Source organism: Nelumbo lutea, chromosome 3 (assembly GCF_056320005.1).
Source record: "Nelumbo lutea isolate HS-2025 chromosome 3, American lotus-T2T, whole genome shotgun sequence".
In the NCBI taxonomy this organism is placed as follows: Eukaryota; Viridiplantae; Streptophyta; class Magnoliopsida; order Proteales; family Nelumbonaceae; genus Nelumbo; species Nelumbo lutea.
In genome coordinates, this window is record NC_142686.1 from 47,248,363 (window position 1) to 47,265,990 (window position 17,628).

At 35.6% G+C, this 17,628-nt stretch overlaps 1 protein-coding gene across 6 annotated transcripts; it reads left to right on the plus strand.

Moving 5' to 3' along the window:
* Positions 1-2,122: 2,122 nt before the first annotated feature.
* On the plus strand, positions 2,123-16,194 carry LOC148864748 (inactive poly [ADP-ribose] polymerase RCD1-like). Of its 6 annotated transcripts, none has more exons than XM_088976736.1 (9): positions 2,411-3,197; positions 3,862-3,974; positions 8,053-8,132; positions 9,319-10,578; positions 11,057-11,298; positions 11,818-11,915; positions 12,829-13,017; positions 13,165-13,260; positions 15,612-16,194. In XM_088976736.1, exons 4-9 carry the CDS (start codon positions 9,449-9,451, stop codon positions 15,675-15,677), a joined length of 1,821 nt encoding a protein of 606 aa, XP_088832862.1. In that variant the 5' UTR covers positions 2,411-3,197; positions 3,862-3,974; positions 8,053-8,132; positions 9,319-9,448; the 3' UTR covers positions 15,678-16,194. The 6 variants fall into 6 exon arrangements, with proteins under 6 accessions (XP_088832860.1, XP_088832862.1, XP_088832865.1 ...); XM_088976738.1 differs by having other exon boundaries at positions 3,104-3,197; positions 3,831-3,974; XM_088976734.1 differs by lacking the exon at positions 8,053-8,132 and having other exon boundaries at positions 2,123-3,197.
* Positions 16,195-17,628: the final 1,434 nt, after the last annotated feature.

Here is a 17,628-nt window from a genome sequence, read left to right on the forward strand (position 1 = left end):
AAACATATGTTTTTTTTTTTTTATCAAATGCCCAATTGAATACACATTTACTTCTTTTTTATTGATGTACTTTTACATCTTATTGTCAATATAAAGATGCATTGATCTGTCATTTGTCAATGCATAAATGTAATGTTGCCAAACACAAGTACAAATGAACCAGAGTGCAAATTTACCCTAAGCTGGATTTATATTCCATTTGCATCATTTCCAAACACAGACTAAATGGGGCATTATTATTTAAATTATGCATGGACAATTTAGGGTCAAAGTACTCTCCTCTAAATATCGATCTGCATGCTTATGATAATTTCTGGATGGTTAAAGCCAAAAGCTCACCAATCCATTACTAGGTCAACCATGCTTAAATGCCACAACTACTCTCATAGATGGGTAATTGGCAATGGATGATCAGTTAATCGGTATACGGATGGACCCATAGCTTCCATTTGGAGAGGCACCAGCCTTGATGTGTGATTCCTAGGGGTGCAACTTGGGCAGGCCCAGCCCGAGCCCGAACTAGCCCAACCCGGAATTTTACACGGGCTAGACTTGGTCCCAAGAAGTCGGTTTTTTTATTTTTCGGTTTGGGCTCAGGCCTAGCCCTTAGGTAGCCTGAACCTGGCCCAATTATATACATTTTATACATATATATGTATATATATGTAAATGTTGTATACATATTTGTATATATAACATTTGTATAGATATTTTGCATATATATATAACATTTGTATAGATATTTTGCATACATATTTACATAAACACACACACACACACATATATATACATGCATTTGTATATCTATAATTTTAGAGTGGGTTCATTGACCAACCCGAGCCCGGCCCGAGCCCGAGCCCAACATGAGTGCATCAAATTACAGGACAGGCTGGACTCGGATTGGAAAAATCGGGCTTGACCTCGGGCTCGGGCCTTGAGCCCAAATTTTAGGGCCAGGCCTAGGTTGACCATAAACCCAGCCCAACTTGCCCGATTGCACCCTAGTGATTCCCCTCCATGTTTTATGAACAAAGTGGAAGCAACTATGGCTCTATCTAGCTTTCAATTTGTGTTGAAAGTTGGAATGATTACTTCTGTAATTCTGTTATTATTGAAGGAGACTCTCATGTTGTTATCAAGAGTTTTGTTGGAGTCAAATTTTGCTTCTCCTTGCGTAAGTACTCTTATTGTGTAGATCGGAAGCTACTAATGGTTGCTCTCCCTCACCGTTTACTCCATTGGGTCCCTAGGGAGTGCAAAAAATTTGTTCATGTTCTATCCAAGAAAGCGTTTTGTATACCTAGAATGTGCACCTAGGGTCTAGACCCACAGTTCTTGTCTCAAACTTTATTACACAATGTATCGAGTAGTTTATGAATGAATTGAGGTTGTGCATCCTATATAGCTAGGAGCCTTATTTTCCTTCGAGAAAAATTAACTTTTATGATTTGTGCCAAAACCAAATAAGTATCGACTTTATAGTAGTTAGGTATTATATATATATGTGTGTGTGCGCGTATATTATACTGTATAAACATCCTATTGTGGGATTAGAAATGATCACTCCTAAGACCATATTTGGTTTGATAGAAAATATGAGAAAAATAGAAAATTATGGAAAGTTGAATTGTGGTCTATGATAAGGATTCTGTTCTATTTTTGTGCTTGGTGATTGGTCTCAAAATGCACTCACTGTTCACATTGCCTTTTGAGATTCTCTAGAAAAAAAAGATGCATGACTTGATAGTACCTTACTCCTACTTATTCAAATGGTTTCTTCATTATTCTGTCTTATTGGAAGGTCTGTATTCAAGGATTATAAATGGACCTAAAGACTTGGTCAGGTTACACCAACCCAGAAATTAATTAGTCATACACAATGTTGTTAGATATGAACATAAACCCACCTTCTTCATTGGGTCATGTGTCAAGTTATCCAACAATTTAGTTAAATTCTTCAACTTAACTAAAAAAATAAAAAAAAAATGTAGATTATCTCTTAAAGATTTTTTATATCAAAATAAGTTTAAAAATAAATGTTATGGGTTTAACATCGATTTAAACATGTACACAAGTTAGGCTTGAGTCAACATTTTTAAGAACCAAGTAACCTAAAAACTATTTTGGCTATTTGTATCCTTGTTGTTAAGTGCGGTCTATTCCAAACTTCAAGCTTGCATTCCGTAGTTTTTGCATTCGTGATAGAGGAAGGGCTATGATTGATAAATGGAGTACCTACATAGAGGAGACCAGATCCACTCCTCATACCACATTGCAATTGAACATCGTGAATATCTCCGTATTTGTATGTTGTTATTCATGGAGATTCAGAGATCTTCCCAATGCATTGGTGAAATGTGCTATGAGGAACAGTCTATAAAGAGTATATCCGCCCCCTCCACCCACCTTCGCCTCCGCTTCCGCCTTTGGCAACGTTGCCAGAGGTGGTGGTGGTGGTTTCTCTGTCCAATACCACCACCTTTGTCTCCGCCTCCGCCTTCGACAATATTACCGGAAATGGGTAGAGATAGAGGTGGTGGTGGCGGCGGGGGCGGGCAGAGGAATGACCACCAGTGCCGCTGCTTCCACTTCTGCCTCTGACCACCTTCGGCAACGTTGCCGGATGCGGAGGCAGTGGCGGGCGGCAACAGATGGTCATGGTGAGCGACGGTGGACGACGAATCTAGTGAATAAATGGCAAGAAAAAGAAGATGGACATTGTTTTTATCCTTTATTGATATTTAACTTATTTTTAATTTTTTTAAATATATTACTTTTATTGATATTGAACCGCAAAAGTTGCCCTTATGAGGTATCCCGTATCATCATGTCGTCATCAGATGCATTGCCACGTGGTATTTGACAGAAAGAAAACGGAAAAAGAATTAGAAACCCTAGAATATACACAGTAATATCACTTATTGCGGCTCGAACGAATCCTAGCCGTCGGATTCTTCTCCGATCAACACGATGAGGCGGCTGCCTATGCTCTTTCTTTCTTTTGCCGCAAGAAATGACGCGTGGTCCACGCCTCGCCTGCCGACTCACGAGAGCCGTTAGCACCTTCGGCTATTAACGGCGTCAACCCCATTCACTGTTTTCGTTTTCGCGAAAGAGAGGGTTTCAGAGTTTTGGACGAGCCGGATTCCCCCCCTTCTCATGAAAATCATCGAATACCAGTTTTAATGTGCTAACAGGTGAGATTATATGGGCTTTTAGTATATTTTTAATCGGAAGTCTTACTTTACTCTGAGAATTTTAAGCGTTTTTGCCCCTTTTTTTCCTGATTATCCGGCCTGGATTTCATGTATTTTTCCTATCATCTTTTGAATTTGACTTCACATTTTTTCTCAAATACTTTTTGCACTTTTTATTTGGATCAGTGTTATTATTTTCGTTTCAGTTTGTATTTCTAAAATTGATCGAATGCCAGTTTAGTTTTCTACCTTCTTTTTTGTTTTGTGTTATCCTACCGATCTGATTAGTTTCCTTTTGTCTTACATTTAAATTTTCAGAAGTTTACTTAATTTTCGTTTTTCCCCTTATTTTTATATAAATATTGGTTACTGGGATCGGATGAAGTTCCCTTAGTTTAATCGTGGTTCTATCAGGAAGATAGTCTGTATTATGGATTGAATAGTTAAGATAATTTTAACATATAGTTTCTGATGGCCGGATTAATATAGTTATTTTTTTTCCTGAAAAGGCTGGATTTTTCTGAGCCCAAAGAGCAGGGTAATAGTTTTTTCTATTTAATTATTTATCATTCTTCTTTTTTGATAGTAATCTGCACTCTTATCCTGAACAATCCTTATTTTATTTATTCGTAGAGGTTTTCGCTTTGTTCTGAATTCTGTTTAGGAACAAAACTATTCGGGTATATAGGATAAAAGAGGATGCTTTATCCTTGGTGACTTTATTTGACGCCAGGGAACAGAATACTTGTACAGAATGGCCACTAATAGCAGAATTCGGTATGTTCTTATACTTTATGAACGAGTTTTTGTTAAGACTCTGCAATGATGGACGACGTGTGATTTTTGTGTATCTATCTCGTAAAGTGAACACGGTTGAACAATTATTCGAGTATGTTTTGGTTGAAATGTCTGTTCAAATTACATGCAAGTCCTGCTCAGAGTCACTGGGAACACGAGAACAAGGTTCAAGTCATTCAGTAACATGTGCAACATCCGATACAATTTTTAGAAGCTAACTTGGTTGTAGTTGGGTGAGGTCACTTGTAACTGATAACAAGTTTGAACCTTGTATACGTACTCCCATGAATGTGGGAATCCCTTCCCTGGTGATATGTTTCCATTTTTTCCTTTCTTTCTTTCTCCTTTTTTTTTTTTTTGTGTGTGTGTGTGTTGTGTGAATTTGAAGCTTATTACAACATATTTTTTTCTCCCTCTTTGTCAACATGACTCATGCACGGTAATTTTTATTGGTTTTGGAACTAGCTTCATTTCTTACTGGATGATACTTTGTGTTTATCATGTGATATTGTATCTTTCTCAATACATATTACAACCTTTATTTACCTTTTGTCCTAGTATTAAATTCTAACCCTCTTGGTTAACGTCCAAAAATATTTGTTGCTGGAGTATGTGTGCTACTTTCTTAACTATTTTCATTTTTACTATTTATAGAAAAACTATTTACTAGATGCCATTTTGTATTTATCATGTAGTATTTTTCTTTCCTACTCATATGTGAACTTTCTTCTTGTTTTAGTGTTCAATTCATACTCTTGGTTATCCTTCAAGATCGACTCTTGCTTGAGTAGATGCTATTACTTTATCTCTGTTCTCTTCTCCCTGCAGACACTCTCTTTTATATTTGTAAAAGAAAAATGTTATTTTCTGATTGATAATTCCTTTTTCTTGAGTCATTATAAACTAGATACCAAGGAATGAACAGTTTTCTTGAGTGATATTTGGGGGACTAAAGCATCCTGATTGGATAGATTAGTGGCTTCTACTTTTCCTATTTTCAACAGTTCTTTCATCTATCCATTAGGCCAAATACATTGAAGACCAAAGGGTTTTGATCACCTTATTAGATTGATTATTAATATGTAGAAGAGTTGGACAAGCAGGATTTGTCTCTGTTGAAGCTTACCTGATTTTGCTTTTAATTGTCTAAAAATTAAATGAAGTAGGTTTGATTGTGGTTCATAACATCCCAATATATTGTACTATTCCAAATTTCCCATTAGGGTCAGTTTGGAAAGAGTACAAATACAAATGTGTACAGTGCAAATACATACAAAATAATGGTTTTTGCACTCTACATATTTGTATTTGTACTCCTTTCAAACTGAGCCTTAGGTTCAGTTAGGAAGGAGTACAAATACAAATATGTAGTGCAAACCATGTATTGTGTATTATTTTGTATGTATTTGCACTGTACATAGTTGTATTTGTACTCTTTCCAAACTGAGCCTCATTGTCAAATGGGAATATGAAAACTACTTGGAGTTAGAAAATTCCAAATATCATATATATAACCTCAAGTTTCGTGTTGATGCTTTTTTATATTGCAAATAACACTGTACATATTCTTTTGACTGCTAGCAGTAGCAGAGTAGCAGTTAATATGTAATCATGAAACATGTAGTTAGCTTTTATTAGCACCTAAATAAATATTCTATTCTCATAAATAATGCAAAATGATTTATTCCAGTATTTCATATATATATATATATATATATATATATATAGAGAAAAAGGTAAAGTATTATATTAAAACTGAACAAAACATATACAAGGCCCTATGCAATAAGTTACTGAGTAGGGAACATTAACCTCTTTGTACAGCACCTATTCTGTGCTCATAGATATAAGAAGATAAGAAATATCAATAAAAGATTTGTAAGGTGTATCCTTGAAGTATTCTCCTCCAAAATCCTTTCATTGCTGTATCTTTAGTACTATATTTATTCTCAAAAAGCCCCCCATTTCTCTCTGTCCAGATTGACCAAATTACTGCTGGTGGCACTACTCCCCATATGATTTCCCCCTTCTGGACAGACCTCTCTGTTGCCAAGGGCCAACCCCATAGAGCCTTCAGGTCCTTCTAGAAGCATAGCTGAATCTCAAGAGACTCAAAGATTTCACCCATAACTTTCTTGAAAATTTGCAGTGGATAAAGTTAAGCTATTTGTAAGTTTGCAAGTGTTTTAGAAAGAGAAAAATGACATATAGGCAAATTGACAAAGAAGTGGTCATTCCTAGCCACAAAACTCAAAACAATGAGGTTAAAGATAAAAAATTAAAGGGAAGAGACTTCTACACTTGGATTATTGATGCATTTTTTGTTTCAATGATATTTCTGTACATGCAGATCAAAAACATTACTTATGTAACCAAAAGCATAAAAGTGGTAGAATTACAGCAGTGTGAGACATATGAAGGTATTGTAGAACACGCTGGATTGTACTACTGTGGTACTGCCATACTTAAAATTAGTATGGAATACACAATTAGAAATCATTGTTTTTGGAACAATTAGTAAATGAATTGCCAGATAGGACACGAATCAAGTTAGTTATTCTTTTTTTTTTTGTTTTGAATCAGGTAAAGAAGAATCAAGTTAGTTATTCTTACCAAAAAAGAAGGATCAAGTTAGAAATAATTTGTTAGCTATAATACCTGAATTGTTGTACAAGGGAAAAGTTTTCATTCCTTGAATGAAGGACGTAAGGTTGCATGTCCTTCTGAGTATCCCAGTGATGGACATGTAATCAATATTGTATTAAGCCTTTTATTTATTTATTTATTTATGTATTTATTCAGGCTGATGTTCAACCTGATTATGCATCCATCAGTGGAATGCTTGGAAGGACGCAAGCATTTCCTTAATTGAAGGAGCAAAGTAAGCTCCTGTACAAGGGTGTGGTATCATGTCATATACTTCATTTTTTAGCATAAATTTCACATCCTACACCTTGTTCAACTGTGCCATATATTATTGTTAACAATTTGACCATGGTATGACCCTTGATAAAGTGTAATGGCGAAAGGGGATTTGTGTGGTAGTTAGGCGAGGCTTTATATTATTGGCTTTTAGAGCTTTCATCTTAAGGAGATACCATGTTGTTAACCTTACAATTTACTACAGGATTTATTAATTTTTATGTGAATAGCAAGGGTTTCAGTTAGTGTCTTACTTTAAATCCTTTGTCTGGAAAGAATGGACTAGATTTTGATAAATTCTCATTAATTTGTTATTCTATATGTGAATCTTATGAATCATTCAATTCATGCTAATGATGCTATTAAGATGAATTGACTGGGAATTAGTTGTGTTTTATTAAATGTTTCATTTTCCTTTTCTCCCCAAAGTTCTTTAAAGGTTTTTTATTTTTAAAGTGTATTTCAAAGCTTCTCTTTATGTCTTATTTGAAGATACTGAAGCGATTTATGGTTTTTGACTGGAACGTGAGAAAAATCGTTATATCTTCTTTATTTTCTAAGTAATATAGTTGTGGATTTTCTTTCATTCTAAAACAATGGAGGACAAATTGGATGAATTCATTTTTTAGGGGAGATTATGCTTGAGGGAAAACTATGCTGCATGTGACTCTTGTTTGTTTATTTGAAGAACTGCCTGTGTATGAATATGAATATTGTGGGGGAACATTTTACATGGAGTTTTTTAGTATGAAAAATGATGTTTCGCACTTGACATATGGATGAAGACACGTGTGAAAATTCTGTGTTTAATATGGTCTCGAAGCGGTGGGAGTGAAAGTATTTTCTATTTCTTGTGTTTAATATGTGTTTTTTAGTTGAATCTTATTATTTGCACACTTCTTGCTATTTGCGGAAATTGACTAGCATTTGGTTGTGTATCATATAAAATGCTTCATATTTTCTGTCAAGTTCTTTTCTGATTTTGCACTTAAATTTTTTTTTTGTACTTTTATTGAACTGACTGAAGGGATTTGGGGATTTTAAGTCTGTGAATCCTACTTCATAAAATTCTTGATATCTTTTCCATTTTTAACTGGAAAGTGGTTCCAACGGTTTCTTTGTTGTTCTACATCAGTGGAGGGCAAAATGGATATGGATTTTTAGGCTCTTTGTTGTTCTACATCAGTGGAGGGCAAAATGGATATGGATTTTTAGGTATATTGATTGATTGCATGCTTTGGAAGAGAGTTCATATATGTATTAAAGGAGGCCTGGATTTTGCTGATCTTTTAATTTCCTTAATTATTGCTTTAGGCTTGCCTTTTCTTTTAGGGAAAATACAAGGGATAAATAGGTTGCATAGGATGTTATCGTTAATTTGTCTGAAGAGCTACATTTATATGATTATTGTGGATAAATATGTTGCGTAGGGATAAATGTGAATGAGCACTCACTCAAAGGACACAGAAAAAAGTGTTTTCTTTTTGATAAATTTCTTTGAAGACATGAAAATCTTAATATATATGATTGGATTTACATGCAGTATTATCAAAATGTTAATTAATCGGCTGCTGAGTTGGTTGAGGGCATGATTGACTGTGCCACTAACTAGTTGTTCAATACTCATGATGCAGTCACCTGGGAAGCTGGGGCAACTAAGTATTTACTAGGTTGACTAGTCTATTAACAACTAGTCAACTTAGGCAACCACAAAGCTAGTCTAAACCTGTTTTTGCTTTGTTTATCTTTATTACTAAAATAACATATTATAGTTTTTCTTTCAAGTTTTCTTCTAGTGAAATATGTGCTGACATGGAGTTGCCACAGACAAGGGTACATCAAATAGTCAAGGTTGATGTGACTCTTTATTTGAAAAACAAAGGGTGTAGATTAAATGTTCTATACCATTCTTTTGTTTCATTTTTGCAGTCCATATTAATTGCATCAATATATTAAATATCTGAATTTTTGTCGATCAACAATGGTTAGGCACTGAAAAGCCATTGTATCAATAATAGAGGCCAAGACAACTAATCATTGTTTCATTGCCTTGATGACATTGTCTACATTTTGATTTGATATTGAACTTTGTGAAATAATTATTCTGCTATATATATATATATATTGATCAGTCTGGTTATTATTATTGCTTTCTGGCACTCTAATTTTGTGGTTGCCACAGTGCCGCTAATCTGATACTATATCAGGGCACTAGCTATTGCGTACATTCCTTGTGTCTTAACGTGATCACCCTGCATTTTGTCTTGGTTTAGGTTTTCGCAAGGCTGATTCTTGTTTGATTTTAACTTCCTGTTCTACTGGTTATTGTTTTAAGATGCTTTATATAAGGAAATATATATAGAGGATTAGAGGTCTTATCTGATTGCCACCACTTTTCCAGAACCTGCTTATTATCTTCCCTGGCATGGTCTCTTTGAAGTGCACAAAAGAAATAAGGGTGTTGTAAACTGTTGTACCATTTAAACTTTTGGAGTCAAATCCGTGGTTAAGGATTGGTGTTGTAGATAACAATGGAAGCAAAGAACGCAAAGGAGTTGGATAATGGGCGTAAAATTATAGTTGATCTCAAGAGAAAGTGGGCATCCCGGTGTGCAGCAGCACACTTTACTGGAGCTGCTCAAGTGAAAACCTTTGGATCACCATCTAACAAGCTTGCCAAGCGGGCAGGATTAAATGGAGGCAAAAGCAAGAACCAATGCAGGTCTTTCAAGAAATCTTTACTGAGGAACTACTTGAATTTTATGAAGAGTGAATCACCAAAACGCATAATGTTTTATCAGAATGATGAGTGGATTGATTTTTCAAATGAGTATCTTGGGTTGGTTAGGGCAGGTTTCCAGGCAAAGAAAGTTGCTATTGAAGTAGAGTTCAATGGCCGTCATTCACTTTTTGATTTTTGTCACATGATTGAGGTTGATCTCAGAACAGGCGCTCGGAGGCCAATTGCATGGATTGATGAAGTAGGGGGCTGTTTCTTTCCTGAACGTTTTTCTGAGGATGAGGAGTTATATCAATGTTTTAAACCTGATTTGGGGAATGATCAAATACTTCTGTATCCGGAGCCCAATGGTACCCGTGAAATCAAGTTGCAATTGGAAATAGAAATAAAAGGGGCTGAAAGTTCAAGTCTAGATGAAGTTAGTGAAGAATCAAATACTTGTGTGAAGCGGCGTAAAATTGAGGGATCTGCTTTCAAGCATTTTGAGCTGGAACAACATGGTAGTAATGTAAAATCAGATGAAAAAGTTGAGTGTTTTGGAGAAAATCAACAAACAAATGAAACTTTTCTTTCTCAACATCATATATGTGAATCCGTGGGTGAAAAGCTGACACATGATGCTGTGCAGCACATGTTTCTTACAGGTAGGATTTGTTCATTAGTTGGGGCCAATGACATAGTTGATATTTATCGTGGCTCAAGTAATTTGTCAGAAGCTCGGTTTGAGCTTTTCCTAAAGCAAGTGGAAATAACGAAAAAATATCGAAGTGATGCAAATGTTCGATATGCTTGGCTTGGCTGCTCTAGAGAAGTGGTATCTAAGATCTTGGTGCATGGAATTGGGATCAGTGGACTGCCTAAGCCTAATCCTTCACATGGAGTTGGTGTTCATCTCACACCATCAAACTGTTCCCATATCAGGTGATACTTGGTTTTATGGCTATAATTATATTTGTGCTTGCAAATGTCTATTATAATATTAATATGCACTATTATTGGAAAACTGAAAAAAATGAAAATTAGGTAACCTTTCAAGATTTCAAGTAGAATTTTAAGGGTACAATTACATGATATTTCAATATATTTGGGCATTAACAGCCTTCTGTTTTCGGGATAATTTCCATAATGAGGAATGCTACGGTGGATTTTGTTGTTGTATTCCCTTTGACCTATGGGTTATCTGTTGTGGACCCAGGCTAGGGATTTTTTTTGTGGGTTGAGGGGTGTAATATATAATGTTAATATGTTTGACAAAGTTGTAAATAGATTTGGCTTTAAGAAGATGACTAATGGTTTTCTTTGATTAGTTACTTTTTTGTTTTTAATCACCATTCTATATCTTGTCTTTTTCCTGGTAATCTGCTTGTTGAGAAGGATTAACATTTTGTTTACCTTACAGTGCAAATTATTGTGATGTTGACGAAAATGGAATACGGCATATGGTGTTGTGTCGTGTTATTATGGGAAACATGGAACTCATTCATCCCGGATCTGAGCAATTCTATCCTAGTAGTGAAAACTTCGATAGTGGTATAGATGATTTCCAGAATCCAAGTTATTATGTTGTGTGGAATATGAATGTGAACACCCACATTTATCCGGAATGTGTTATAAGTTTCAGGGTGCCTCCTAGTGCAAAAGGTGATTCTTTTTCCCATATATTTAATATGTTTCATCATGGAATATGTTTTCTGAAATTGAAACTCTTTTTGAAATTTAAGAAACTGTATCATATTGGCTTACAAATGACCTACCAACTCATTTTTTATTGTTGGAAGAGTATGTTCTTCAAAAGTTGATGGGGACAAATCAATTAATATAATTTCTTTCTCAGAGTTTGTAAGGTAAAATAGCAAGTTAATTAGTTGGGAGGAAAGGATCCAGACGAGCATGAGAAATACTTCATTGCTAATTTCTTTTTCTTTTAGAGAGAAGATGCACAAATTTGACCTATTTGTGTAGTTTGTTGGTCTTATATGTGGGCTATGCTTTTTTCAAGAGATGATGTACTTGTTGAACTGTTTGGATTGATGAGTTGGTGGACCATGTGTACTGTAAACATTGTAGAATTGCTATAATTTCTTTTCTCGTTTGGTTTTAGTGATTAATTGGTTCTATTATGTAAGATTTAGTTGCTAGTATGTTTTAATGTTCTCACAGGGCATGCATTTGGAAATGAAAGCAAGTTTGATGTGTCTGGTATAACGAATTCTACTTGTCAAGTTCAACCACAACTGGATTCCTCTCCTATTGATTCTGTAAGCTTCTTTCTGTCTTTATGTATATATTCATGTTTATTTTTTTATTTGTATGTATTTATGCATTCATGCCAATAGACTGTATCCATGATATAGTTTGTCTGTTTTATCATTTTATGTCTGGGCTTTGCTAAGGCTAATTGCAAAATGGGATAATTATTAAATACCATGGATCCTTGAGCCAAATTGGCTCTACCGATCATCCCCTTGCTAGTCAGTATCCTGTGCAGACCAGAGTTGTTTTCATGTGGATAAAAAACATCACATCTCTCTCTCTCTCTCTCTCTCTCCCCTCTCTTCTCTCTCTCTCTTTCTTGTGTGTGTGTATGTGTGTTTTGAGTATATGTGGTTATGTAGATGGGAATGTATTACTAAAATCTATGATGTTGGAGGCGGTCATTCTCTTTTATTATTCAGCACACAAGATCTGCATTGTGGGATCCTTGAGGGTCTGCATTCAATGTGTACATTAGCAGAGATATTGTGCTGCAAGGATTAGCCTGGTCTATGAATTCTATGCATCCGATCTTACCATAATTTTCATATTCTGGGCCAAAGGTTACCTTTCTGTGGAGCAAATAGGGCCCACATCTTGGGGTTTGTGGTTCACCAGTCAGTCTACTGACTGAAACTGACCAAGATTCCTGTCATTCAATCTCACATAGTTTGCATTAGTTTGTGGGTAGGATTGTTTGATTGTGACAACCTTATTGTTGGTTGTTATTGAAACCGCTGATGTATGACATGCCTATGATTGCTTGTGTACAAAGCTCCCCTGCTTTCCAACTTTTTCATGTATCTTAGCTAATGTAACAGGGATGTGATCTTTGTCCTGTCTTTCAAGCTTATTAATGTTGTTGTGTGTGAGATTTTTTTTTTTCAAATTTATTTGTAACATTCACCTGCTACTCAGGTTGGGCCATGTAATATGCTTCCAGATTTGGTGAATCAATCTCATGGGAAAGCGTCTGTGCTTGGTCCATGTGTTGCAAAGACTCCTCAATCACCATGGATGCCTTTCCCTTTGTTGTTTGAGGCTATTTCCAGTAAAGTGCCTCCTAAAGATATGGCATTAGTTAACAAGAAATATGATCAATTCAAGGTATGTTCTGTAAAGATGTAGATTGGTCCTTCCCCTGCCTACCAAAAAAAAAAAGAAAGGAAAAAAGATTTATCCTACTTCCAGTTTTTTAGCTCTAATGTTTTTCTGATTTTCCTAATTTTTATCCTTTTTTATATGTTTTATCAGCACAAGGAGATTAGTCGGGATGATTTTGTTAAAAAGTTGAGATTGATAGTTGGGGACACACTGCTGAGGTCTACGATAACAAGTCTTCAGTGCAAGGTAATCTTGTTTTATTTGTTTGGAGTGTATTTGTTACATGACGGATACTAGCTCTTCTGTCCTCACCATTTTTCACCTGAAAAATGCATTTAATTTAATAGTCTCTGTCAGGGCTTTAACTTGTTACTATGTATAAATGGATTTTCTGAGACATTAATGTAGGCAGTTGGGTCAATATATATTTTTTTGATAAATAGTTGGGTCAATAATTAGTTGGTGTATTTGACACCTTGTTGGTTTAAAAAGGTTTTGATCAACTGTCTGGAAAAGAAACAAGAAGCTGTTTTTTTTTTCTTGTCATAGTACTATGTCTTTCCGGCAGCATAGACTGGAAATTTTTTTTCTGAGTTTGACTATGATGCCATAAAGACATGATACCAGAAAAACTTACAACCAATCAATCAGCATCAGTGATTTAAAAGGCGCGCCTAGGCGCACAGGCGAGGCGCATTTTGGGGTATGCGCCTCGCCCAGGTCCTAGGCACACCTCTTTCAAAAGGCGCGCACCTGGTGCACCTAGGCGTGCACCTCAGCCCAGCCCAGCCGAAGCTCCGAGAACCCCCTATTTGCTTATGTTCATTCATTCATTGCAATAAAATATCTTCTTAAAGGCAATGAAAGTTGTAAAATCATTATTTTTTATGTGAGAAATAAAAATATCAGACAGACCCTAACATAGACTTGTTCGGGTTTGCCTCGAGGGGCATGCTACAAAGGCAACTCATAGAATCAAGAATGCAGTATGTTTTACATCACATTAACTACTTGAAGCAATGCAATTTAGGAAAAAAAAAAAGAGATTGTGGGTTTTACATGCTTGAAAATGCTTTATATGTTTGCTTTTATTTTTAAATTTTCATTTGAATATACTTTACATGTTATGCTTATGTATTATAAATTTAGATAATAGGTTTTTTAATTCATTTATTTTAAAATTTAAGTTTATACTTTTATTAACATTATGTTTAATATTTTTAAAACTTTTTGCATTTTCTTAAAATTTTTTGGCATTTTTTTGGAAATTTCTGACTTTTTTTTTTATTTTTTAGCTTTTTTTTTTTTGTAATTTGGCACCTTTCTTAAAAAGGCGCGCACCTCACCTTACGCCTTGCGCCTTGGGTGCAAATTGGCCCTTGCGCTTTTTTTGCGCCTTGTGCTCTTAAAACACTGATCAGCATCATATAAGTTCTAACTAATCAGGTGGGTTTTCATCAAAATTCATGGAGGGTTTTGATTGGTCAAAGCCTTTCTGGTATATGACAGAACAGTCACATCTTATCTTAGGACATTTCAGCAAAAATCTGGTGCCTGGTATTCCCCCAACTAAAGAATCCCTGTTAATCTTTGACCTAGCCAGTGTATTGCATTTGCAGACTGAGGAGACCATCTGAATTAACTATTTGGATTGTCTTAATTCTGCTTTGTTTTATCAAAGTTTTGTATCTCCTGGGTATTTGTTATTGTCTCAACCAGCTTAATTTGACTTGGCAATCTTCAATCATAATTTCTGTTCACCCTTGTGAGATTACAAACTTAAAACCCTGCAATATAGCTTCAAACCATTTAGTGCTTAATGACTTAGTCATCAAATTCTTAGCTTCTTTAAGGGGGTAACCATCACCATGTTCCATAGGAAACTCAAGGTCCTACACAGACTAGCTTCGCCTTCAATATGTGAAAGAAACTAGAGTTCTGACAGGCTCTTATCTGCATGATTCTAGCTTACTCTAGGAAACTGTAGTAACTTTTCCTGTATGATGGACATTCGAATCTAACTCTAGGATATACTTCATCTAACAAGATATTTCAAAAGCCACATTAAAATTAAGTTATTTTTAAAATGCCAGTTATGTGCCAAAAAAAAAAAAAAGCTATGCCTGCCAGTTATTTTGCCATCCACTTTCATTTATCCCTCTCTCTCTCTCTCTTGTGTTGTTTCCTCTATCTTCAGATATCTGATATCCTGATTCTATCCAATTCAGATCAGGCACCAACAACCAGTCTCAACAGCCTTTGCAGTTTGTCCATTGGGAACATCTCTCCTGTCCTCTATGGTGATATGTTCCCAATGTACAGCTGCAATGGCTGTTGGAACCCTTGTTGGGACTAGGTCTTGATTCTACCATTCTACCTATCAGTGTTTCAGCAATATGTATGCCAGTTTTTCCCTCATGCTGAGCCATTGTTTCCCAATATGATTTTCATTTCCCCCCCTGGTCCTTGGCATTTTCTGCATGCTTTTCTTGTTTGTAACAATGTAGCTGCAGCGTATATCAAAACTTGACTGTTCTTTGTTTATTTTAGGGTTCTTCAAAATTTTCTCCACTAAATTCTTTCCTTTGTATTTGCAGCTAGCTTCCAAACCCGTCTGTAAATCAGAATCTGCTGACCACGGGCAGGGATTTATCAAACCTTAAATGTGCAGTATACATTTCTACATCTAATTTGTGGCAGTAGGCTATTTGCACAGGGATTGGTACATGTAAAAAGAGTTCTGCTGCTACTTTTGTATGCCACATAGGGAATGTGTCGACATGAAAGTTCTAAATAACATCGTGAAATCTAGTTTTTCGATAAGTTCAAGATTTAGGTCAATGGAATTGTTACTTGTTTCACATACTTTTTTGTTGATGATAGTATTTTGCTCGGCAGGTTCTGTTTTGCTTCATATATGGTGTTATGTCCTTTTTTGCCCTTTTCTCCTCTCCCTCCTTTTTTTTTTTTTTCCTTTGGTGTGGGGAGAGGTATGAATAACAGAAAAACATTGATATTTGGTTAAGATCTTTTGTTTTTGGAGCAGAGGGCTAATATCCCTGGTGATGTACTTATTTTCTTTTTCCATGTAAATCCTAGTACTATCCCTGTTATGATTCTACTTCATTTATCCTGATTTTAAAGAAACAAGTGACTACCAGAATAGGTGCATTTGCACTACACAGGATGAATCTTGCCTTCAAGATACACTTGGTCTGTATTAGGTTACCAAACCTTTTGACATCTAGAGTGCATAGAATTATCTGTCCATGTTTGGACCCTTTTGATTGCATGAGGTGACTTCTATCCAATTTAATCTCATATTGATGATGTGCTATTGGATGGTCGCTTCAAGTATGACACTCTGTTACTGTCTCAATTTGGAAGGGGAGTACAAATACAAATATGTAGAGTGCAAAACTATGTCTTTTGTATCATTTTGTATGTATTTGTACTGTACATGTATTTATACTCCTTCCAAACTGAGCCTTAATGGCGTTGTGGCTTGGATGTAGCCTCCTTATCGTGTATATTTTTGACAAGCACTTATTTGAATTAATAAACCCATTGTTGTTGGTAGATAAGCTGTCTCACTTTCTTGGAGTCGCATTAGGAAGTCAAAAAGCCAATATGATGCTTGAACACGTTCAATGATTCAGTATATTGTATTATTTATTGCCTTTTGTGAATAGGAAAAGGAAAACAACTGGAGGTCATTCAACCAACGCCCTCTCAAGGAAGCGTATAATTGACAATGTTGATTTAATTTAATGTTTTTTTTGAAGGCAGGAAAGGTGATAGTTGAGGTGGATCTGCCGCCTATATTGATTTTTTTTTTTGGGTTCTTTGATTCTTTCAACAGCAGTCTTTGTTGAATGATTTGACTGCACTTTGAGTTTTGAATGGTTCAAGAGGGATTAACTTGACTTTTAAGTTGTATTGATGTTGATAATGTTGAGAAAACCTCTTAGGTGGTTTACCGAAGTTTCTTGTAACGTTTAAATGTTTCTGTAATTGGGTTTCTGCTTTACAGGCGTTTTGAGAAGCTTTTTAAAGGGAGCAGGAGGGAATGAGGGATCCTTTTCGTAAAGGGCTTGAGGTATTGTAGTTAATGCCGTACTTAAATTGTAGCTGTTCAGTTTGGTCCAGTCTCGTACCGTCGGACGAGTTTGTAAATTGTAAATTTGTAACAACTAATATGCGTAACAAACACACTAAAAAAGAAGAAAACATGCGTAGCAATGGGCGAATACGCTCAGTCAGAAGTACGTATTAACAATAACTGATAAACAAACAGTAAGAGTAGAATTATCTTGTCGATCAAGATGCTATCATGATCTATCAAGATCCAGACTATATATCATGCATTTATCACATGCCCATATATTCATGGGCGGTGTGGTTTGGTAGCTCGTTTTGAGTAAAATGTACCATTATCATGTGGCACTTGTGGAAGGCCTGCTGCAAAATAGCAACCCAGGGAAAGGATGTGGATGCCCATACAACTATTACCAATACCCATTCACAGATTGAAGAATTAGAAGCTCACATTGGTATAGTTAATGCACACCCTATTACAGCTTCTGTACCTACTTTTTGGAGCTGGTGTTGTGA